The 24150-nt window shown below is 37.5% G+C and overlaps 1 protein-coding gene across 2 annotated transcripts in view; it reads left to right on the top strand.

Annotated features, from left to right (window-relative positions):
* Positions 1-24150, top strand: part of RORB (RAR related orphan receptor B) — a 196840-nt gene that overhangs the window by 104939 nt on the left and 67751 nt on the right. The window contains exon 1 of one of the 2 annotated variants that reach the window (XM_066257081.1): positions 21352-21467. The exons of the other annotated variant lie outside the window; for it this stretch is intronic. Coding sequence (XP_066113178.1) covers positions 21428-21467 — 40 coding nt within the window. The 5' untranslated portion in view covers positions 21352-21427. Of the gene's footprint in view, positions 1-21351; positions 21468-24150 lie in introns of those variants that run through there. 2 annotated transcript variants of the gene reach the window in all.

The following is a 24150-nucleotide window of genomic DNA, read 5'->3' as shown; positions in this document are numbered from 1 at the left end:
AACCATGACCTTTATATGCCTGCTCTTTAAGGAATATTCAAAAAATAGGGCTATCTGAGCATAAAGTAGCATGGAAATTATATATACAATCTATGTATAATATGTATATTGATATAGTATACTTAATACAAATATATACTTCATAGTATATTATCACACATATTACTAGAGCAGTGGTTCTCAACCTTTCTAATGCCGTGACCCCGCAATACAGTTCCTCATGTTGCGGTGACCCCAAACCAAAAAATAATTTTGGTAGCTACTTCATAACTGTACTTTTGCTACAGTTATGATTCGGAATGTAAATACCTGATATGCATTATGTATTTTCCGATGGCTTTAGGCGACCCTGCCAGGGTCGCGACCCGCAGGTTGAGAACCGCTATACTAGAGAGAGAGAGAAACAGAAAGTTGAGAATATACCATGAAAAAGTTCATAAAACAATACATGCTAAATGCTTAACAGTGGTTTTTCTTTGGGAAATAGAATTATTTGTTCTTTACTTTCTTCTGTATATCTCTGCATTCTATGGACTTTTTGCCAAGAACACACATATATATTTCGCATATATATGACATGTAAAATACCAATATTTTCATCTGGAAAAAAAGAAGAAGAAAGGAAGGAGGGAAATGTGGGAAAAGGTATAAAAAAGGGAGGAGGACTGAGTGAGTTAGGAAAATGGGTTCTTAACCCATGGCTGCCATTCATCCTTCTCCTTTTTATTATGCGGTGCTATCTTGTCATCTCCATCAACTAATCTACACACCCTGTGCCTGAAAAGTTCCTTTTTGGTAGATGGCTAAAGCCCAGAACTGAGGCTAAAGGCAGCCTGAAGCCACAAAGCCAGTTGGGGACCCTCCACCAGTTGGGTTACTCTCCCAGTTGCATAAGGGTCTCTGTGACTTCTTCTGTTCCATATACAGTCTGGTCATCCTTTTAACCAGAAGCACATGTAGGAACCAAAAGACAGTTCTTGGCTCAAAATGACAGCCACCCTGTCACGGATTGGTACAAATTAGGACAGCTGGAGAAAGAGAAGACTTTGGATACAGGCAGCCTCTCGTTCGAGAAACCTTTCCTGAAGCCTATTCATTGTTCGCCAAAGTAAGCAGGGCTTACGTCCTTTAAAGAGGCAGTTTTATTTTTTCTCTCCTAAACATGCCCTGTTTTCATATGCTGTTTAAGTCTAAACAGCATAAAACGGGATTGACATTATGTAATTACTTGCCTTTTACACTGTGCTAACTTAATTTGCTTTTCATTTTCAGGTATTTAAGAGACCATTATTTTCCCATCAGACTTTACTGTCTGCCAATTAAGGCCTGAGATGGATGAAGTAGAGAGATACTATTGTTCGGGAAGGTCTCAGGTAGATACATTGAGAACAGCAGTTTTGTATCACTTTCCTTTTATCAAAGACAGAATTTTTTTTTTTTTTGCCAGTTTACCAATTTATAATACTCTCTGTGTGTAATATGGGGGATTGTTTATTTATTTATTTTTTGGTTCACTTACAAATAAAAATGGCATAACCATCCTATAAGTTCTAGCATTTACAAGTAAATGTAAACTAAGTCTCCTCTCTATGGGAAAAGTAAGTTGATGGGATCAGGTTTAGAAGTTCTAGTTGTTTTGACCTCACACTTACACCCTGGGATGCAACTAAGTTACACAGAGTGTTGTGATGGGTCCATTGGTTTCACAGAGTTGGGCTGTCCCTCTGTTCTGCCAGGTAAATTTCATCAAGAACCACATCTCATAGAACCCCCTTCATTTGCATAACTCCTGTCCAGGGAAACATGGGCTTTGAGTTGTTTTAAGTAAGGTGTGATGACCTGGGACAGAAAATGCAGGCCACTTCTCTTCTTATCCACCCTCATGTTAAATAAAAAGGGTGTGGCAATGAGGTTTTTCCACCTCGTACCTTGAAACCCAGTCATTTTCTTTTCCTTTGTGTTATTATAGAAAATGACTGTCCTTTGGAATTGCAAGAAATTGCTCAAGGTCTATGGCTGGAAAAAAAAAGCTCAAGAGAAAGGTAAAAACATATGTCAGCTGCAGAAAGCACGTTTTAGAAAAGGGAATTAACAAAACAAACAAAAAAGGGAAATAAACAAACAAAATAAAGAAACATGAAAAGAAAAGGTCACCATAAACACTGCCAGAGAGCCTGTACCATTAAAAAATTAATAGACTGTCAGTTATAATTCAAGAGCCAAAGGGAGAGAACAGCTTGTGCATTCATTAATTACAAATATGATTATTGTGTGTCATGGCCTCCTTGTCAGAATTCATGGTTCTACTTCTGCCCTGGAAACGTAAATCCCTGGGTCTTGATCAGGCAGTGGGTTACAGGTTGTTTTGATTACCCTAATCCTGGGCTTGGACACACACCGGGTCAGTGAATCCACCTCCATCTCTGTTCTGAGAGAGTAGCTCTGGAGAAGACAGGGCTGTCACCTATCAGGTTCCCTCTGAATTAACCCTAAACGCACTCCCAGTTTGCAGCTACAATCCCTGCACAGTTACTGAACCTCATGCCTGTAATTAGATAACCAGTAGCCACATACAACTTTCTAAATTTAAATTTAAGGTAATTAAAATTAAGTTGAATTTAAAGCAGTTTCTTATTTACACAAGTGGTCAACAGTCATGTGGCTAGTGGCTACCATATTGAATGGTGCGGATGTAGATTATTCCTATTGTCAAAGAAAGCTCTATCGGACAACGCTGGAGAATTAGAAGCTCTTGTTTTCTTGGCATCCCTGACCCTAAAGAAAAGCCTTCTAGAGGTCCCCAAACTTTTTACACAGGGGGTCAGTTCACCATCCCTCAGACCGTTGGAGGGCCGCCACATACAGTTCTCCTCTCACTGACCACCAATGAAAGAGATGCCCCTTCCGGAAGTGCGGTGGGGGCCAGATAAATGGCCTCAGGGGGCCGCATGCTGCCCGTGGGGGCCGTAGTTTGGGGATGCCTGCGACATTCAGCAGTAGTATCCAAACTTGAGCATGTATCAGAATCACCTGGAGAGTTGCTTAAACAGATTGCAGGGTCCCACCCCCAGAATACCTGGCTCAGATTTATGCGGAATCCAATTTGTGTTTCTAATAAATTCCCAGGTGCTGTGGATGCTCCCTGTCACAGGACCACACTCTAGGAACCACTGTTCTGCGGGAAGTAGGAGTAATACCAGCATAAGTTCAGGGCTACAAATATCAAGCCTTGACTCTGTAGCTGAATAGGAGTAGAATCTAGCACTGGGCTATCTAATGCAGTAGCCACTGGCCACATGTGGCTAGTAAGCACTAGAAAAATGCACCTAAGGAACTGAATTTTAATACTATTTAATTTTAATAAATTATAATTTAAGTATTAAAGCAGTGTAAAATATTTTTCCATTAATTAGTGTTATATTGTTATGGGCCACCTGTGTTAGGCTTACTCACTGGTTTACCCGCTGCATGCCTTTTGCCTGATTAGTGCATGAGCACGTGGCCGTACCACGTGTGTATTACAGCCTATATAAGGCTATGGGTGCTTGTGCTCAGGAAGATTGCAGATGTGCAGATTGCCTGCCCGCCCACCACTGTGAGGGGCCATATTGTTGTTTGTTTACCCGAGAGGCAGTTTACCCTGCCTGTGTGCTTCTCTGCCATTGTGAGACTGTATTAAACAGAATGGTCCAACCCTTTCCTGCTCCATAGTTTCTCTACGGTCCGCCCAAATCCAATGTGAACTTGCCTGGCTTCAGCCACTGGCATTATAATTGTTTTGGTAGGACTATATTTCACTTGAACCGATTAACTTTTTGGTTTAATTAATATCAAAAATTTAATATCAAAATTGAGATATAAGTGTAAGGTATACATCAAATTTTAAAGATTTAGTATGAAAAAGAATACAAAGTAACTCATTACTAGTCTTTATGTTAATTACATGCTGAAATGATAATATTTGATATATATATTAGATTAAACAAAACATCTAATTGCAACTATTTTTACTTGTTTCTTTTACTTTTTTTAATATGGCTACTAGAAAATTATAAACTACATATGTGGTTTTCATTATATTTCTCTTGGACTAAGAGCATCTAGAACTTAACTTTCACTCTCTTGACCAGTCCGTTTCCCGTCAGGCAGTCAGGGTCCAGGGTTTGTAGGGAGGAGTGATAGAATAGAGATCTCTAAAGGCTATATGAGACTATAATAGTCTCTGATTCTTACCAGACAAAATGCTAGGAGAAAACTTGTCTTTTTTTCCTCTGCTTTTCATCAAAACATTGGACAAAACTGCCAACATTTCCCTTTGAAGGCCATGACAACCCACTCTTCACCAGCAGTTTAGAGAAAAAGATGATTAAGTTGCGCTAAGCCACAGAGGACTACATGTCGGTGCCACATACCAATAACACACTTTTCTAATTAGGCTGCTCTTTTTAAACATATCCCTACATAACTAAATGAGAATGGACTTGTTTTTGTTGTGTGTAGTAAAACACTGGGCTCTGGCTCCAAACATTCTTTCCATCAGACACAAAAATGCTATGAATTGAAATGCCAACAATTACTCAATGGCCTCCAAGGTTAAATATATATATATATATATATATATATATATATATATATATATATATATATATATATATAAAATTTACTTATACCACATACAAATGAAGTTTTTAAAAGTTAAAACAATATACCCATGTTTATAGCAACATTATTCACAATGGTCAAAAGGTGGAAGTGACCCAAGTATCTATCTCTGGGTGATTATATAAAGAAAATGTAAAATACTATTTAGCCTTAAAAAAAGAAGGAAATTTTGACACACTCTGTAATATAGATGGATCTTAGAGACATTATGCCAAGTGAAATAAGCCAGTCACAAAAGGACAATGCTATGTGATCCCACTTATAAAGGTACCTAGAGTGGTCAGATTAAGAGGTACAGAAAGAATAGTGGTTTCCAGAGACTTGAGGGATGGGGGAATGGGAAGGTAGAAAAATTTCAGACACAAGGCAGACCGGAAATGAAATATTCTCAGACTTTTGGAGGCATTCTTAGTCAAATTGTGGAAACAACTATTTATCTGCAGATTAAGGTCATATTATAAAGTGAATTAAGGTAAATCACCTTGTTTACCACAGAGATGCTTAGACCATCTTGCCAAAAGGATGTAGAAACCTTACCAAAGTCCTTTCTGAAGGCAGTGGGTATACCTTAGGCCATGCAGCCCATTATTTTATATCATCCTCTAAGCCATGGCCGGTCCCAAATCTGTCATTTGGTGCAACATGAGCTAAGGGTCTCATGCTGGCTGTTGTATAGTTGTTCTTCATGAGACAGACTCAGATATGAAGGCAATAAATAATTTCAGTGACTTTGTAGGGTACATAATGTCAAATTACTATGCTGTATACCTGAAACTTATATAATAATGTATATCAACTATATTTTAATTTTAAAAAGATAGATTTCAAAGATGAATTTCAGAGGCAGAAACATTAATTAATTGAAATAGTTTATTGAAGTACAATTCTTATTTTATCAATACATTATCTTCTGCATTGACTATAGCTCTATCATTCATCCAGTGCAGAACTAAAAGAGGGAAAATTTTACCAAAATCATGGGAAACCTGAAGACTATTTCTACCTAGAGCTGAGATTTCCCTTTAAAATCATAATTTTCTAATAATTCTGGTAATTTTTATTCCACAAACACAAAACATATGAAGCAAAAACTTGTTAAGTAACAAGTAGAAGCCAATCTGAGATAATTTCTTAGCTATTTCTTTTGTAGGAATTTAAACAAAGTAAATAGAAATGTGCATTTTATAATTTAAAAGAAAGAATCTTAGAAACAACTTAAATATTCATTTACAATGAAATTGAATAAATTAAGGCAAACTACATGAGGAAGCATTACATATCTATTAAAAGTAACATTTCTTTGAAAATATTTTTAAAACTTTTTTATTTTTATTTATCTATTTAATTTTTTATTACTTTTAAATTGAATTTATAGGGGAGGGGGATGCAATCAGGGCAACACTGGAATCTATGTAAACATAATAAATTAAATATAAATAAATAAATAGATAGATAAATTGAATTTATTGGGTGACATTGGTTAATAAAATTATATAGGTTTCAGGTGTACCACTCTATAATACACCATCTGTATATTGTATTTTGTGTTTACCATCCCCAGTCAAGTCTCCTCCCATCACCATTTATTCCCCCATACTCTCTTCCACTTCCCCACTCCCAATTTTTATTTTAAATTTTAACTTAGAGGGATCCAGGATGGCAGTGGAATAGGTGGATGTTATACTCACCTCCTCCCAGAACCAAACTCAAGTTAAATTTTAATTTAATTTTGCATAGGGAATATTTGAATAATATATATATATAATATTGATTAGTTCTAAAGGTATTTACTTAAATGTTTCCCTCTCACCTCAAATCATCTGCCCAGAGACAAACAGTGTTGTCAGTTTCCTGTTTATTATGTCAGAGAGATTTTATACATATCCAAATTCTAACATTTGTGAATAAATGTTTGGGGTTTTTTTTAAGATGCTCATAATATATTTGTAGTTTTAAAAAAGATTACTTACTACTCAACTCTAAGTATCTCATTTCTTAATGTAAAGCTTCCTATGAGATTTCCAAAATACTCATTACAAAAGAAGGACTTATATCTATGACATTGCCAGAAACTGTATTTGCCCACTTATCTATAGAAAACTTTAGATTAAGAGCAAAAGAAATAAACGAATTGTATCCATGTGGTCACTTTCACCCCAAACTCCTAATAACTTACTCTAATTTGGTGGGAGAGTGGGAGTGAATTAGTTTTCCTTTTTCTAAGCCTAGACTATAGTCATTAGAAGACTACACCTACTATAAATGGGCAGAACAAGCCAAGTAACCCCCCCTCCAGTCTTGTCACAAGTTACAGTGAGAAGGAAGAACCACATTCTCACTTTAAAAGCAAGAATACACGTTGAATTTAGCTTAGCTCAGGTTAGCTCATGTTGTCCACCCCCAACAACTCTTCCTGCTCTTCACGCTGAGGCCAGGTGCCTAGCTCTATCATCATGGTGCATCTAACCGCCAACTTGACCCTTCGTCAGTACGCTTAGAGGAAACCCTCAGTGTGCTAAGAGGGAACATCTCAAGCCTTGAAGAGCAACCCTCACCCGCTGTCTCCCTGGTGGAATGAAATATTGTCCACGTGGCATTTTTGCTGAGATGTGCTTTTCCCCAGATTAAAATTATAAGATATAAATTTTGTTACAGAAAATAGTTCTTGAACTTCTGGATCTGGTACATAACCACTCAATAATTTTTCAAAGAGATACCTAAATGAATGAACTCTATATTGTTGTTTCAAAGAATATTTTTTAAAGATGCATGTATGATGCGTTGCAGCACTGCATATTATATTAAACAAAAACAGTGCAGGTGGCAGTTGTGGTGGTGAGAAAAGACCATTCGGAGTTGTGCTTGAGAAAGGTTGGATGCAGCATTTGGTCCTAATGCACTAATGATGACAATACACACAATGGCAAGTGGTGTTCTACCCTTTGTGCTGACCTTCCTAACAGATTGTCATGTCCCTAACATTTTGTCTGAACTGAGCCATACACACAGAGTAAAGAAAAAAAATGAACGATTCTTGAATTTCATAGCACCTTTTTTTTTCCTGAAGAACTCCACTGTTTGTTTAGTCAGCAATTCCTTTCCCTATATCTGGTTATTTAATACCTTTCCTTCTGTTTTGTCAAGAAATTCTTCACTATGTAAATTGGTTTCATTTATAACTGGCAAACACATTTGAATTTTAAAACGTGCACAGAAATGTACATAAAAATGTGCCATATAAAGAATTGTTATTTATAACTATTATTGCTGTTATAATTTGTATAAGAATAATAATGTTTATAATGTACTCTCAAAGAAATAGGCAACTGTAGGCTGGATAACACCAGGGAGTAGAAATGAGGATGTGCCCAGGCAGTCAGTGTGTATTTGATAAGAATTTATTGCTGAATTAACTGGTATGTTTAATTTTCCCTGTCATGAAATGATAGGTAGTAAGAACCAGCTTGGGAGATGAGGGCCCCCTGGAGGTAGAAATGCACATGGTAAAGGGGAGAGCTTTTCTTGGCATATGATAATGTCAACTCTTATATAAGAACTCTAGGTATTCATTCCCAAAACATTGCATCCCTTGTGGTGGGACTCTGGGAGGAGTCTCAGCCTACAGAGATGAGGAAAATGCAGGAATCCTGTACACCGAGGGTTGTGGCTTTTCGCTGGCATAGTGCAGCTTGCTCAGTTATGGAGTGGGTAGTTTTCTTGCTTAATGATGACCACCATATGCTGATACCGTTCTGTGTGCCAAGCATGGGCCAGTTATCTCACACAGGATTTCATTTTATTCTTTTGACAACCCTGTGAGATAAGAACCATCACACCAGTTTGATACGTAAGGAAACTGAGATGCAGGGAGATTGATCATCTTGACTAGGGATGCATTTCTTGACTGGACTTAAATATGAGCACAGGTCCAAAGCCCATGACGCAAACCCGTGTTTCTCAAATTGGTATCCCCATTTCACTGGGAGGCTTATAAATTCCTCCAGGCCAGCCACTAATTAAATATTGCAAGTCCTGCCTGGCCAGTAGGGGCACAGTGGACAGAGCAATGACTCAGAGTGCCAAAATTGCAGGTTTTAAACCTGAGGTCACCAGCTTAAACCTGGGATCGCTGGCTCAATGCTGGGATTGCCACTTGGATACCTGGTCTAGGCACGTATGAGAAGCAATCAATAGATGCACAGCTAAAGTGGAGCAACAAGTTGATGCCTCTCTCTCTCTCTTTTTCTCTCTCTTTCTTTCTCATTCTTCTCTCTCTCTCCCTCTCAAAAAAAATTACAAGCTCTTGTTTTTCATTCTTATCCTAGAAAAATAACAATTCTGTGGAGTTTCATTTTCACATAAGATTAACAACAAATTCACTAGTAATTCACTTAGTCGACTGCAAAGTATTAGTGAAATAGTTTACTGATGTCTAATTTATTTTTCTATGAAGAATTCAGACTATCCTATTGTAAATTTGCTACTTTACATATGGAAATGCAGTGATACTTAGAAACCCACTAAAAAGTGGGCATGGTTGGAGTAGGAGCACTGTAAGGTCTTTGCCGTGCTTAAGAGTGCTATAATTTTAAAAGGTTGAGCACTACTGTCATAACCATTATACCACAATGGAAGAGAAAGAGGGCTGTCTAAGTCCATTCAGGTTGATATAAGAAAATACCATAGACTGGGAGGCTTATAAGAGGCAGAAATTTATTTCTAGAAGCTGGAAGTCCAAGATCAAGGTGCCAGCAGGGTTCTGAGGGTTCTGATGAGGTCATCCTTCTGTGTTGCAGACTGCCAACTTTTTATTGTGTCCTTATATGGCAGAAGGAGAGAACTATCTAGCTCTCTGGCCTCTCTTTATAAGAACACTAATTCTATTCACAATAGCTCCATCCTCATGACCTAATTACCTCCTAAGGGCCCCAACTCCTAATACTATCACATTAGAGGTTAGAGTTTTAACATATAAATTTTGGGAAAACACAAAGCCCTCATTGCAAAGAGCTCATTATGAAGAGTTTATTCCATTCCATATTAACAAAACAGAGCATGCAATGGGAGCTTAAGCACAAAATGTTGATTTGTTCTCCTCATATTTCTATAATATACATAGAACAAGATCCTTTTAAAATATGCCCTTTCATTATTTTCTAAGCTAATCACCTAGAATCTCAAAGGAGGCCAGACATATCCAATGCTGATGATTAGCTTTTTCTTAATTCTCATGTGCATTTATTTTTTGAGTAAATATTATTTGAATCCTTTTCTGAGGTATCCTAAAGATTGTGTCTTTTTCATACCCTAAGCAATATAAACTTCTCAGCAAGGTGATTTTGTCTCTCTTCAGAAAATCAGAATAAGCACTTTTCTGAAACATACCTAAGGCGGCTGCTCCTCCAACACATCACCCATCAATCGCCTTTAGCAAACAAGAGATAATTTTTAGATTCTGAGCATTAACTATTCTTGGACCCATTAGTTGCACGGGCATGGGCAAATTGGGTTATTCACTCTATGAGTATTTCTGTCAGAGTCAAAGATACATATTATCCTTTATTTATTGAAATGTTCCTGCTGCATTCATGCTTGACTCATCTAAAAAAAATTTCAGCTGGTGGGATACAGTTCTTAATTTTCAATTATAATACAATAATTCAATGTTTATTCCTCCAGATCATCCAATTACTATTTGTTAGTAAGTGTAGTGATATTAAATAGCAATTATTTCTACCTGGCAATTATATCTCAGTGCAAATGGGAAAGATGCCTAAATAGTAGAGTAGGGAAAGCAATCTTTTAAGTCTTTGACATTTATCACTGAAAATTCCCCAGGCTTTGTTGACCTCCAAAGCAGCAATATTTTGATCATTTTTGAGTGGTTCAAAAATAATTTGAATTTACTACTTAACAGTGCTTAAGAACACCTAATAAGTATTAGGAAGAAAAAACAAAGTATAAATAAAATGGAAGGGCTGGTGCTACTACGTTCACTAAACTGTACCCACATTCAGCATTTTACCCCTTGTTCTGACAAAATAAGGTAAGCCTACAGGTTTTCTATAGGAACCCTTTCATCATAGGACACAAAGGGAGAGATCATGATAAACAGGTGTTTCTCTCCTTTCTTTCTTTCTTTCTTTCTTTCTTTCTTTCTTTCTTTCTTTCTTTCTTTCTTTCTTTCTTTCTTTCTTCAGGAAAACCAGAATTTAAATCTTTCCTTCTGTCCTCGAGTTACTTACAGTCAGCATGAAGTATAGCAAAGGTACTAATGATAATAAGTAAAAATAGCAATAATAAAATGCCAACCCAGTCTCTGTCATGTTTAAAAGGCAAAAAGAGAAAATAAGTGACTTTTTTTCAGACACACAGATTTATGACAGGTAATCAGATTTCATGAGGGTTAAGAGAACCATAGATCGACTTTAGAAGCAAAAGCTCATGGTAATGTTTGTTGGTAAGTGACCCCCAGGAGGGACATGCTGTAGATATTTAACCCCAACCACAGTGGCACGCTCTATTTGACACAGTATGGGCAGTCTGCCCACCACAACCCTCCCCAGACTGCCCCTGGCGAGGAGATAACCCAGTATCTGTCCGCTCCATAGAAACAAAGAGGGAAATGCTTGCATAATGTGTATTTTGTCCTTGTTTGCAGGGACCATCTAGCCCTGCTGAAACCACAGGGGCTAGGAACATAGGCTTTCAGGACTTCTCAAGTAGATGAAGGAAACCTTACTACTCAGTTAAAAAAAAATGTGTGTGTTTTTTGAAGCATTAAATGTCTCTCACTTTTGTGAACAAGTCTATATATTTTGTATCTAATTTAGAGTATGGTCTTAAATGCCAAAACAGACATCATCAAAGCCATTGTTCTCAGACTTTAGCAGTCATTAGAATCAGCTGCAGGGCTTATTAAAATACAGATTACTGTCATGTTCGCTCCTAGTGTTTCTGAACCACACCTCAGTAGATCTGGGGTGGGCCAGAGAATTCTCATTATCTAAGCAGCAGGCAGAGCAGGTCATGATACTGGTGTTGCTAGTCTGTGGACCACAGACTGAGATCGCCCCTGTAGATTCCATTCGTTAGCCCTGTTGCGCCTCAGTTTCTTCACCAGTTACTTGAGAGTACAAACACCTACCTCCCAGAGTTATGAGAAATAAATGAGGTAATGCCTTAAAGCTTTTAACACAGAGCCTGGCACATACTAAGTTCTCAACCCTGCTACTGCTGTTTAATTCTGTGAACCTTACAGGATTCTGCAAATGAAAACAGTAAATGGCTTGATATATTTGCCTTTGATTGCTTCTCAGAATTTTCTGCTTCTGACTAGATTAAAAGAAACTCCTTTTTTTAAATTTTGAGTTAGAAATAAAAGATTTTGTTCTTCAGGAATGCTAAATCTACATTGAGTTTGGCAACATGTGATTTGCTTATGTGGTTTTACATTCTTCATTTGTTTCCCACTCTGCTCAGTAAAATTTTCAATACTTTGGTTGGCTGTAAGATGCCGTAAGATGTCCCAGGGTGAGCGAGGGAAAAAACGTGCCCAGTTCTACCCCGTAAGATACTTCAGAGACAGATTTCTTTCTACTAATGCAAACTCGGCCTGCACACAGAGATAATGCTGCCATTCTTGGACTTTCAACACTTTTAAGTAAATTTACTGTATCTGGTTGTTAAGGTGTCTCTTGGTGAATATGTTCCTTAGAAGATACAAGATGAGAAACTCAATTATTTTATTGAGTTTGTTTAGTACTAATGACTGTACCTGAATTCTTTCTGACAGAATAACCTGGTTCTCATTAAAATAGGATATGTTGTTGGTGCCTTTATACAGAAAGAAAAAGATAAATTTTAATTAACAGCAATAAATGACACAGCCTAGAGATCTAGGGTTTAAAAATCACTGATGTTGCAGGTAAGGGGGTGATAAAGAGTGATGAAGGGAGACTTGACTTGGGGTGGTGAATGTGCAGTGCAGTGCACAGATGTATTATGGAATAGCATACCTGTATTATTCAATGGTACATTTGAATTGGGTAACTTGATTAACCAGTAAAGTCAATTTTAAAATAAATTTGAAAATAGTGCTAATTTTAATAGTGACCTACAAAAAATCACTGATGTTACAAAAGAAAAGTTATTATTTTTATTTGATTGCCACAAAGGAAGAAGACCAGGCTTCTGAGAAGTAGAAATGGTTTTGCTGTAAAATTCTGAGCTAGCATGGGTGAAGCCCATGTAAGAGCATGTAATCATATATACTGCTCACAAAAATTAGGGGACATTTCAAAAATGAATATGAAGCGATAAAAAAAAGAAGCATTTGACTTTTTTTTTTATTAAACAGGAATATCAGAAAAGCAAACAAGTCAAAGAAAGTTGGTTGATTATGCAAATGAGATGCAAAACCAACTTTAATTTCATTGGTGAAAATGCACTATACAAAAGCCTGAAAGTACTGGAGTATCTGAACGTTCCCAGGTGCAGTAGTTTATAGACCTGTGTCCTGGATTAACATAATCAAAGTTTATCACATATTCAACATCCTGTGTTATAACACATGCTAAATTACTGCTGTCTCCTGCCTGGCTGGTTGGCTCAGCGGTAGAGCGTCGGCCTGGCGTGCGGGGGGACCTGGGTTTGATTCCAGGCCAGGGCACATAGGAGAAGTGCCCATTTGCTTCTCCATTCCCCCCCCCCTTCCTCTCTGTCTCTCTCTTCCCCTCCCGCAGCCTAAGGCTCCATTGGAGCAAAGATGGCCCGGGCGCTGGGGATGGCTCCTTGGCCTCTGCTCCAGGCGCTAGAGTGGCTCTGGTCACAGCAGAGCGATGCCCTGGAGGGGCAGAGCATCGCCCCCTGGTGGGCAGAGCGTCGCCCCTGGTGGGCGTGCGGAGTGGATCCCGGTCGGGCACATGCGGGAGTCTGTCTGACTGTCTCTCCCCATTTCCAGCTTCAGAAAAATACAAAAAAAAAAAAATTACTGCTGTCTCCCATTGTCCCAGATAATAGTGGTCTTATTACACAAGCTTATAAAGGACCTTATCTGAAGCCAACTTCCAAGTCAAGATAGCTTGGCAAACAGCTTCGATCGCATTGCATAGTTTTAATAGTGGTATCTCCTCCACTCAGGAGATTGACTTTCAAAGTGGAAGGAGGGACAAGAGTGTGTAATGCAGAGTTGAAGTTCACCTTCAAATAGACGGTTATGAGGGTGAAGCTTGCCACTTTTAGAAAGCAGAATTCTTCGGATGACTGATATAGTGGGGATTACAAATCCTTTCATCTTTGATGGCAATCTTTGAGATTCCTGGCAAAATGAAAAGCTTCCAGAAGATTAGAAATAACTAAAATGCCCCACATTCAAAAACAAAGAAATATGAATTTCGTATGGATATATTACATATGTGTACATAATATACATATATAAACACATACAGTATAGTCAATAGCAAGACTTTAGAATGAATTGGAGACTAGAACCATAGGACTAGGAAGGTAAATGGGTATCACTGGCATCATTTTGGGCACAACAAAAATTAGGTAATGACAAACTAATTCCAAGCATTTTTGATAGTGTTTATTATACTGATAGAACTAATGGAACAATGGAGACGTAGTACTTTTATTTCAGCAAGGTTTCTGGGTATAATATAGACATGCGGCTATATGACATCTTAACTGATCAGAAAGGAAATATAATAATGAAATTGGTTGTCTTGCAAAGTGCTAAATGAGGACCAGGAAGATCTCTTACTCTTCTTACACAGTAGACTTACATACAGATAATAATGGTCTTATTGTACACAGGCCTATGAAGGACCTTAGAGGAAGGTATTGAACTCAGTTACTAGAATATTGTATGCACTCAACAAACATGTATTTGCTGAATGAACAAATGTCAAATTTAACAAGTGACTAGATTTCAACCGTTTCTTAATATTTAAGTCTTAACTCATAAATAGCTTATTTTTTCTGCATAACTAAATATTATTCAGTCAAATAGTGTTTATTGAATATCAAAAAAAATTAAAGGCAAGACAACAGAGACAATAAAAATCAGTAGTTTCTGGGGGAAGTGGGAGAGGAGGAGATGAATAGACAGAGCACAGAGGATTTTTATGGGAGTGAAAATATTCTATATAATGCTATAATGATTAATATATGTCCATTATACATTTGTCCAAACCACCAAGAGAGAACCCTAACATGAACCATGTACTTTGGATGATTATGATGTGTCAATGTAAGCTCATGCTTGTTTATAAAATGTACCATTCTGGTGAGTGATGATGATAATGGGAGAGACTGTACATGGTGTGAGCAGGACTTCTGTGGAAAGTCTCTATCTTTCTATTTCATTGTAAAACTGCTCTAAAGAGTACAGTATTTAAAAATATTTAGCACTTTTTAATGTAAGTAAAAACTGTTCTCCCAAAACTACCTTACATATTTTATCAAACTCACAACTTATATAAGGGAAGGAATCTATTTTACGTGATACTGAGAAGTTATTCCTGTTAATTTTCTTAAAGTTTAAAACTTATGTTAGAAAGAAGCTTTAGGAATGTGTTAGTATATCTTGAACCAAGATTTCTGCCATTTGAATTTTGGGTTATGTTACTAATGTCAACCAATAAGAAAGTTACTAGTCTCTTTGTTTTTCATTTTATTGTCTGTATAACTTTCCCTTGAGTGGAAAATAAGCAGAAGCACTGTTAAGAAAAATGCTTGTCAATCTAAATGGCTGTTTTGTTTTGTTTTGTTTCTGAAGTGAGAAGTGGGGAGGCAGAGAGACAGAGTCCCACATGCCCCCGACCAGGATCTACTTGGCAAGCCCGCTAGGGGGTGATGCTCTGCCCATCTGAGGAGTTGCTCCTGTTGCAACCAGAGCCATTCAAATGCCTGAGGCGGAGGCCATGGAGCCATCTTTATCTTTATATATTAAGGATAGCTGACATTTCCTGAATATGTACTGTCTTAATCTGTTCAGACTTATATAATAAAGTAGCCTAGACTGGGTTGCTTATAATCAAACAAACAAACAAAACTTTTTCTCATAGTTCTGGAGACTGGAAGTCCAAAGCAAGGTGCCAGTCTGGTCAGGTTCTGGTGAGAGCCCTCTTCTAGGTTGCAGACTGCCGACTTTTCATTGTATCCTCATTTGGTGAAAAGCAATTGAGAGAGCTTTCTGGGGTCCTTTCATAAGGGCACTAATTCTATTCATGATTACTCCACCCTCATGACCTAATCACTTCCTACAGGCCCATCTCTTAATACCATAACATTAGAAGTTAAGATCTCAACATATAAATTTTGAGGGACATAAACATTTAGTTCATAACATTTGCCATTTCCAGATACTGATCTCAGTGTTTTATTTGCTTTTTTATTTTATTTTTCAAATGGCATAACAAAACTCTATAAGTATGACTGTTACCACCATTTCACAGGAGCAGAAACTGAGGCACAGAGGAGTTTCTTTGCTCTACTCATATAGTTGTTAAATAGTAAAGCCTGAATTTGTATCTAGGCACTGAAACTCTAGAAAAATCAGAGTTGCAAACTGGGGTCCATTTTGCTCCCCCCCCCGAGCATATTTGGCAATATTTAGAAACCATTTTGGTTTTCACAACTTGGGTGGGTGGATAGCAGTGATATTGTTTCAAGTGGATAGAGGCCAATGATGTTTACAATGCACATAACAGTTCCCCAGAAAAAAAAAATTATCTAATCCCAAATATCAATAATGGCAAGAATGAGAAACTCTGTTCTAGAACCTATATTTTAACATTTCTCTGTACTATCCCACTATAAAATTGGGGCAATATCATGGAAATAATAAATATGACATCTATAATTACTGATGATTAATTTTTTTTTTAAGTGAGAGGAGGGGAAACAGAGAGGCAGACTCTCACATGTGCCCTGACCATGATCCACAAGTCAATTCCCATCTGGGGCCAATGCTCAAATCAACCAAACTATCCTCAGCACCTGAGGCTGATGCCTAGACCAACTAAGTCACTGGCTGTGAGAGGGGAAGGGAGAGGCAGGAAGGAGAAAAAAAGGGGAAGAGAATAGACAATTATTTCTCATGTGTACCCTGCCCTGGGATCAAACCTAGGACATCGCATGTCAGCCCAACACTCTTATCTACTGTGCCAACCAGCCAGGGCCTGATGATTAATTCTTATATACATTTTATCTCACATCTCTTTTATGACAATATTGATTTTAATATATAACAAAATATATACATTTTCTGTACTTCAGAATTATATTGGTATCTTCTATAAAATAAAAATCCCTGGTCTTATAAAAATTCTAACTGAATTGGTCTATCAGATTCTTGGGAATCTGATATTTTAAAATCACACTTTAAATTCTTCAACACTTCTATCAGGTCAGTTTTGCAAATGATAAAACTGAGGCATCAGAAGATTAAATATTTGTCTAGTCCACACACCCATTGCATGAGAGCTGCCAGTTAGCTCTAGCTCCTCCTGATTGGAAAACCCACATGGTAAACCAGTGGCTCTAAATCATGAGTGTGCATCAGAACCATCAGAGGGTAGACTGCTGGATACCACACACACACACACACACAGAGAGAGAGAGAGAGAGAGAGAGAGAGAGATACATATCAGGTTCTGACTCAGGAGGCCTTGGGCAAGACCCAGGAATTTACATCCCTAACAAGTTCCCAGGTGATGCTGCTGACCCAGTTGTGCTGGGGAACTACACTTTGAGAACCACAGTGCTGAACAGGGATAGTTTCTTATAAAACCAAGCTATGTCTCTTTTATGACACTTCTTTGTTTAAGAAGCTTCATCTCTCATTTACCTCCTTCCTAATATTAGGAGATTTTTTTAAAGAACTTTTTAGTCACATTAGCTTAATGTTTGAGCAGTCTAAGTACCACGCTGGTGTGACGAGTGTAGAGGAGCCACCACCTATAGTGGAACAGGGTCAAGGGAGAGTCATCTGGGGGAGAAATCAACTCCCTCTTGCCTTTAATAATAACACTTCTAACCAGAGAAAAACAAATCTACCAACTGGACTGGGAAAGACCTCAACCAATGGAACAATAGTCCAAAGTGACAATGAAATGCCAAACAAAGGGGATAAAAGGAAAAGCAGTTGATGAAGGGAAAACAAGAAATAGAAGTTTTTTGTTCCAGCCTCCTTGCTCCTATACTAGGAACCAATTATAATTAAACAAAGAGCAAAAATAAGAAAGAGCTTTTTTTCCTTAACCTCCTCTCATCTCCATTAAGTAGCAGCAAACAAATAAGCCTACACACCCCAAAGATAAGCAATCAAAGTGAAACACAGAGGAAATGGAGGGAGTAGGTGGTGAGACTTGTCTGTGGTCCCCAGTGCTGTGGTCAGTCAGCAGATATGCCCTTACCCACTGATCAACTCCATGCATTTCACTGCCTCTCGGTGCTAGACACTGGGAGACACACATAGAGGGCTTTATCCCTAAGGAGCTTAGAGTCAAGGTGAAAGGTAAGCATATAAAGAGGATTAATGAAGAATACCAGGACCAAATGAGTGGTGGGGACACAGGAGCCCAGGGTAATCACTGTGGATGGAGTGGTCAGGGATGCTTTGTGGAGGTGGTAGGAGTCGAGCTGGTCAGATGTGGGTAGTTGGAGCACAGTGGAGCAAGACCTTCAGGATGACCAAAGAGGAGCGGGATGTGAGGGGGAAAAAACAGAGAAGGGAGGATTTGGGGGCAAAATTTGAAGGTAGATGGATGCCTCTGGCCCTGGATCATAGGATGAGTACCTAAAGACAGAGCTGACCTAGGCTGAAAAAGCAGGCCACGGAGATTAGGTTAGCCTATGAATCACGAAGAGCTGAGTTTTTAAGAGGGAAAGTGATATGATAAAACTGTAACTCTAGAGAAATCCCAACTATTTCTTCCTTCTTTCCTGACCATATTGTCTCTTATACAGACTGGGTCCCAACCCAGTGCATGTGCTCCAGTCCCAACCCTGCCCCTTGTTTCTGGGGAAACAAGCATTCTCTGTGCATCGGGATGTCAGTGAGTCTGTTCTGATGTCTTAGAAATCACTTCCTTTGGCCAGAGCAGGAGCTGGATAGTTTTCAAGGCTTAGGAGGCATGAAAAGATATAACTTTCTAAGCCTGAGATCTGGCTTTCAGCACCCTAAGAATTGTGTCTATAAATTCTCATGCCATACAAGTTAGTATTTAATATCATTTCAATAGTTCACAGAGAACAATTCTGTCTACTCATTTAAACTATAACACATGAAGCATCTGGTATCACCCAAGTCTGCTTACTTTCTGACCAAAAAAAGGGGGTTTTTTTGTTTGTTTTTTGTATTTTTCTGAAGTTGGAAATGGGGAGGCAGTCAGACAGACTCCTGCATGTGCCTGACCAGGATCCACTTGGCATGCCCACCAGGGGGCGATGCTCTGCCCATCTGGGGCATTGCTCTGTTGCAACCAGAGCCATTCTAGTGCCTGAGGCAGAGGCCATGGAGCCATCCTCAGTGCCCGGGCCAACTTTGCTCCAATGGAGCCTTGGCTGCGGGAGGGAAAGAGAGAGACAGAGAAGAAGGAGAGGGGGAGGGGTGGAGAAGCAGATGGGCGCTTCTCCTGTGTGCCCTGGCCGGGAATTGAACCTGGGACTCCTGCATGCCAGGCCGATGCTCTACCACTGAGCCAACCGGCCAGGGCCCAAAAAGAGTTTTTAAATGACTTTCCCATTCCTCACTTCCAAAAGGTCTTCTGAAACCATTATTTTTTCTAGTATTATACATAAAACTGACAATTACAATGAAATAATTTAAATGGAATTAGATTTACAGGTTTTTAATACATATGGACTATTGAGCTCCATAATACTTATTTCTCATTGCTTAGTATTTGTAGTATTATTAATTTGTTAATCAATTGTACTCGTTGAAGAAACAAATGATAACCAGAGTCAACAGCCAAAATGCATGTGTTGGAGATCAGCAAAGGTAGGCAGTTTCATTTTTAAATATATTTACTGAATTTTCAATATGTACCAGGCTCTGTGCTAAAGACTTTCACATTTACTCCTCATACAATTCTAGTGGGTAGGTGTTACAATCTTATTTTAGAGATATGAAACCTGAGGCACAGAAAATGTTAAGTAATCTACCCAAGAACTCTAAACCAGATGTTTTAATTCGAAGGCCAAGGTTCTTTCCTCAAGCTTTTCCCAAATTTACCTATCACAGCAAACACCTGTGTGCCTTTTATTATAGCTTTCCAGGCCCCTCCTCAGAAGTGTCTGACTCAGTAATTGGTGGGAGCACGAATCTACATTTAAAAACATGTCTCTGGTGATTCTGAGAGACATCCCAATAATCTTCAGTCCTGGTTGCCCATTAGAATCACTTTAGAAATGTTTTGAAACCCCAGATACCTTGGCCCTACACCAAATGAATCAATGGAAGGTAAGAGAGAAATCTCTGGGCATCAGTATTTTTAAATTCTCCAGGTTATTTCAATGGGCATCCTTTGGACTCAGCTCTACAATGCTGACATAATACTAGATGGGTTTACCCGTCCTCCTCTAATCATGTCTCCACGCCTTGCTTTTGTTCTCATCAAAAAGTAGCTTCTGTCTCTCTCTAAAATCAATTAATAAATTTTTAAAAAAAGTTCTAATACAATGTGAGCCAGGAAAAGGGAAGATGTTTAAGAGACAAAAGTAACAGAAGGGAAGGAGATCAAGAAATCATTTGTGACAAGGGATTAGTGAAAAGAAAATAAGGGCTGTCAAAGGTGGTAGAGAGGAGAGGGTAAAGAGAAAGATTTGAGGTTTAGCCTCAAAACAATTTAGCAAGTCTAAGCAAAAGTTAAATAAAGCTAACACTCATGTGAGCAGTTTGCTCTCCCATAAAGGTCATGCACTTTTCTATGGAAGTCAAAGCAATTTTTACGTATTCATGTGTTTATCCTTCCTAGTGACAGGTATTCAGGATCAGGAATTTCTGTTTGTGTGTCTTCATCATTCTTATTTTATAAGTGCAAGCCCTGAGGCATGCTGGGAGAATAAAGTCACTTTAGACCTCAGGGTTGGGACCCGGTGGCCCATCTATATAGTATGAAGTCCCAAACTTATTCCTAGGCGTTGTTGCCACTGCAGCTGTAAGGCAAGCATATTTTCTTTGACTTTAAAATACAGGTACTTGTGTTCATTGACAACTTTGATCCAATATTTGGAAGGACAGAATGTGATAATACTTTTACGCAATCCGTCATCCCTAGACCTCAACAGAAGGTCCAAAATAAATGGAGCAAACTCATCCTGAAGGAAATTAATATTATATATTTAAAATCACAGAGATGACTCTGTTACATGGCATATGCTTATTCCAACAAGATGAAAATAAAGGAGAATTGAAGTGCAGAAATTATATCATATATATACAATTCTGGGGTGAGATGGAGGGGAGTGATGTTTTTAAACTGCTGATTGTGATTTAACAAATGCTGCATTCTTTCATGAATAAGTAGTATCAAAAAGCAAAACCAGCATTCTCCCTCCGCCTTCCTTGCCTGGGCAGCCCTTCACCCTTACTTAATGAAATGGAACAGTTGATGCCTTTAACTCCTCTTTCATTTAATCTCATTAATGCAGTCTGTTGGGATTCTAGTTGTGGGGTAACATAGGGGCAGTTGTCAGACCTCTACTGAAAAGTGCAATATTTTTCAGTTAGACTTTTAATTGCAACGTCAAAATGTATGAGAACGAGCTCAAATCTAAAGCTGATGCCACTGGTGAGTTTTACATTTTCTTCTCTGTTATGACGCTTAGCTGTATGAACTGTTCTCCAGACAAGACAGTAAGCATTTATAAGCTCTTGGCAAAAATAAATTAATGGCTAGGTGTGGGAACAATAAAATGATTTCTGACTTGAGAATGCATTTAATAAAAAGTCACTCAGGCTTTATTTTACACTGGAGAACATATTTATATATAAATATTATCATATCCTGAAGTGAATTACCAAATGCATAAGTTTCAAGATTGAATTTAAGTAGTCATCTGCCACATTAAACTAACATGAAGTTAACAGTACAAACAACCTTGTCACAAGTTTGCAGTTTTTAGTCGTAGGCATTTTTATCATTGTGATCATTTCTAAGTGTTATTTCTTTTTAATTCAGTTTATAAATATATTATACCAGACACTTTCTCGTATGCAAGAAATCTATTTTCAAAAAAAATCTGTTTTGTCGAATGATGATTAACAATGAGATGAATTAAGTTGGTGTTTGTTGTCTCCTAAGTTTTTTCCATGTAAGTTAGTGCGTAGTTCCCTAAACACACATTGTTTCATAACAGACCGACTTGGAGCGTTTGTTTTAAAATATTTCATGGCAATATGATGTATGATTTGTTGCCATTTTTTGCTAGTATTACATAGCAACGAACAGCAGTTGGAAATATTAAAATGTAAATTGATATAATTACTTCTTTCAAATAATATAAACCTTATAATTGTTCAAAAAAGTTACTAGTGAAACTAAAACATCTTCAAATATTATATAAACTCAGACGTACATCCTTTCACAATGCTTAGAGCTTCCTAGTGCATGTATTTTCAGAAAAGAATAGATATTGTTTCAATGCAATTATTCACCAGTTTCAATATATATATGTATTTAAAGATTGTATTGGTGAAATAAGTGATGACCAGCAGATTGCAGTTCTGACTTAATGGAGTCTTTAAACAATTCACCTTCCAACTGACAGATTTCCTCGGGATATCGTTGCTATTGTTTAGAAATTAATAACACTGGACATATTAACATCTATGTACTTAATCCTCTTTGGATTTGAATTACAATTAGCAGAGGCTCACAGGTGAACATAAATGTTCTTCTCTCCACTGATTTGGTGCTAAGGGAAAAAAAAAACCCATAAATTTTCCCTCTCTTGTAAAATTACCTAAAATACAGTGTTTGATTTGAGGAGCTTACATTTCTGTGTACATACACACCACTCTTTTTTTTTAATGAACTGTATGAATAAATGTGTCTTTAAGTTTTGCAAAGAAAAGCAGATATTTTTTTTAATTTTACTGGATTAAAAAGAATACCCTAAATAAAGGTACAGCTCTTTTTAAGTTACGACAGTACAATAATTGGCACTATGCTTAGTGATTTCTGGTTTTCATCAGTCTTTTTCCTCTATTATTTTCCTTCATTATTATTTTTACTGAAAATAAATATCTCTCGTGTTTTAGAACTAACTTAAACCTCTAAAGAAATTACAAAAAAAATGAACAGTTTCTCCTACCAATTTAATCCACCTGATAACATCAAAATGCCTTTGGGAGAAATTTATGTATAAGAAACACAGCTAACAGAGGACTGCCATAAACATCTCCATGCAAATGTTATCAACTATCAAACAATGATTATTAGTTTTCTGCTTGTAGAAAAAAAGTGTTCAAAAGGAGGAAACTTGCTAAAATGGAATTTCAAAAATCACAGTATCTATTCTTACTCCTTGGTCATGTTCATACAACTCCCTCACCAGCTTACATAAACGCTGAATAAAGCTGTTAGGGATTACGTGCAGCATGCTGGATCTGATGGGCTCAAAAATAAGATAGCTTGGGACCAATAATATTTAGGATTATACTAGTAATCTCTTTAGGGAAAGTGTGCAGTATCAGCAGAACAGGCACTTCAGTCTTCGAGGAAGCCATGTACTAATAATTCCACATTTGTTGGGTGGCTAAACCTTTGCCTACATTGATATCTGGCCTGTGTCATTTAGCATAGAGTGACATCATAATAGAGAGCTTCCAGACTGACATCTTAACTTATCATTTTACCCCTAAAGTAATTTCTGGTACTGCATGCAGATGAGAATACCTTCCTTGAAGTTCTTTTTGACCCCTTTTTTGAAAAAGGCCATCTATGTAAGGATGAATAAACCCAAACATCCCGTTCTCCAATCTCTGAACTCATTCTTATCTCATAAGATGAAGTGAAATTTAAGATTGTCCCTTTAATCCTATAGTTTTGTTTTTTTTTTTATTTCAAGATCCAATGTTGAAGCAATGAAGGATGAATTACAAGTTTAATAGAAAGTAGATGATATAATAATTCTTAATGCAAAAACTTGTGATATATTTTGATATTGTAGCACTGTCTCTGTTAAAAACAAAATCAAAGCTCTTACAGACAGTCCACAAAATGATTTTCTAAAACCTGTGTTCTTTTTTTTTTAGATTTATATATTTATTAGAGAAGACTTTGTTAAGATCTGTTATACCATGCTATTTATAGCAACAGAGCATCCTGTTTGAAATGTCATACATTAAAAATATTTTTTAAATAAATTTTTATTAATGGTAATGGGATGACATTAATAGATCAGGGTACATATATTCAAAGAAAATGTATCATTATACGTTAATGGTGTTCTCCTATAAGCGAAAACTCC

This window comes from Saccopteryx bilineata, chromosome 2 (genome assembly GCF_036850765.1).
Source record: "Saccopteryx bilineata isolate mSacBil1 chromosome 2, mSacBil1_pri_phased_curated, whole genome shotgun sequence".
Classification (NCBI taxonomy): domain Eukaryota; kingdom Metazoa; phylum Chordata; class Mammalia; order Chiroptera; family Emballonuridae; genus Saccopteryx; species Saccopteryx bilineata.
Note: the sequence above shows the minus strand (reverse complement) of the source record. Positions and strands in the feature narration are given on the sequence as shown.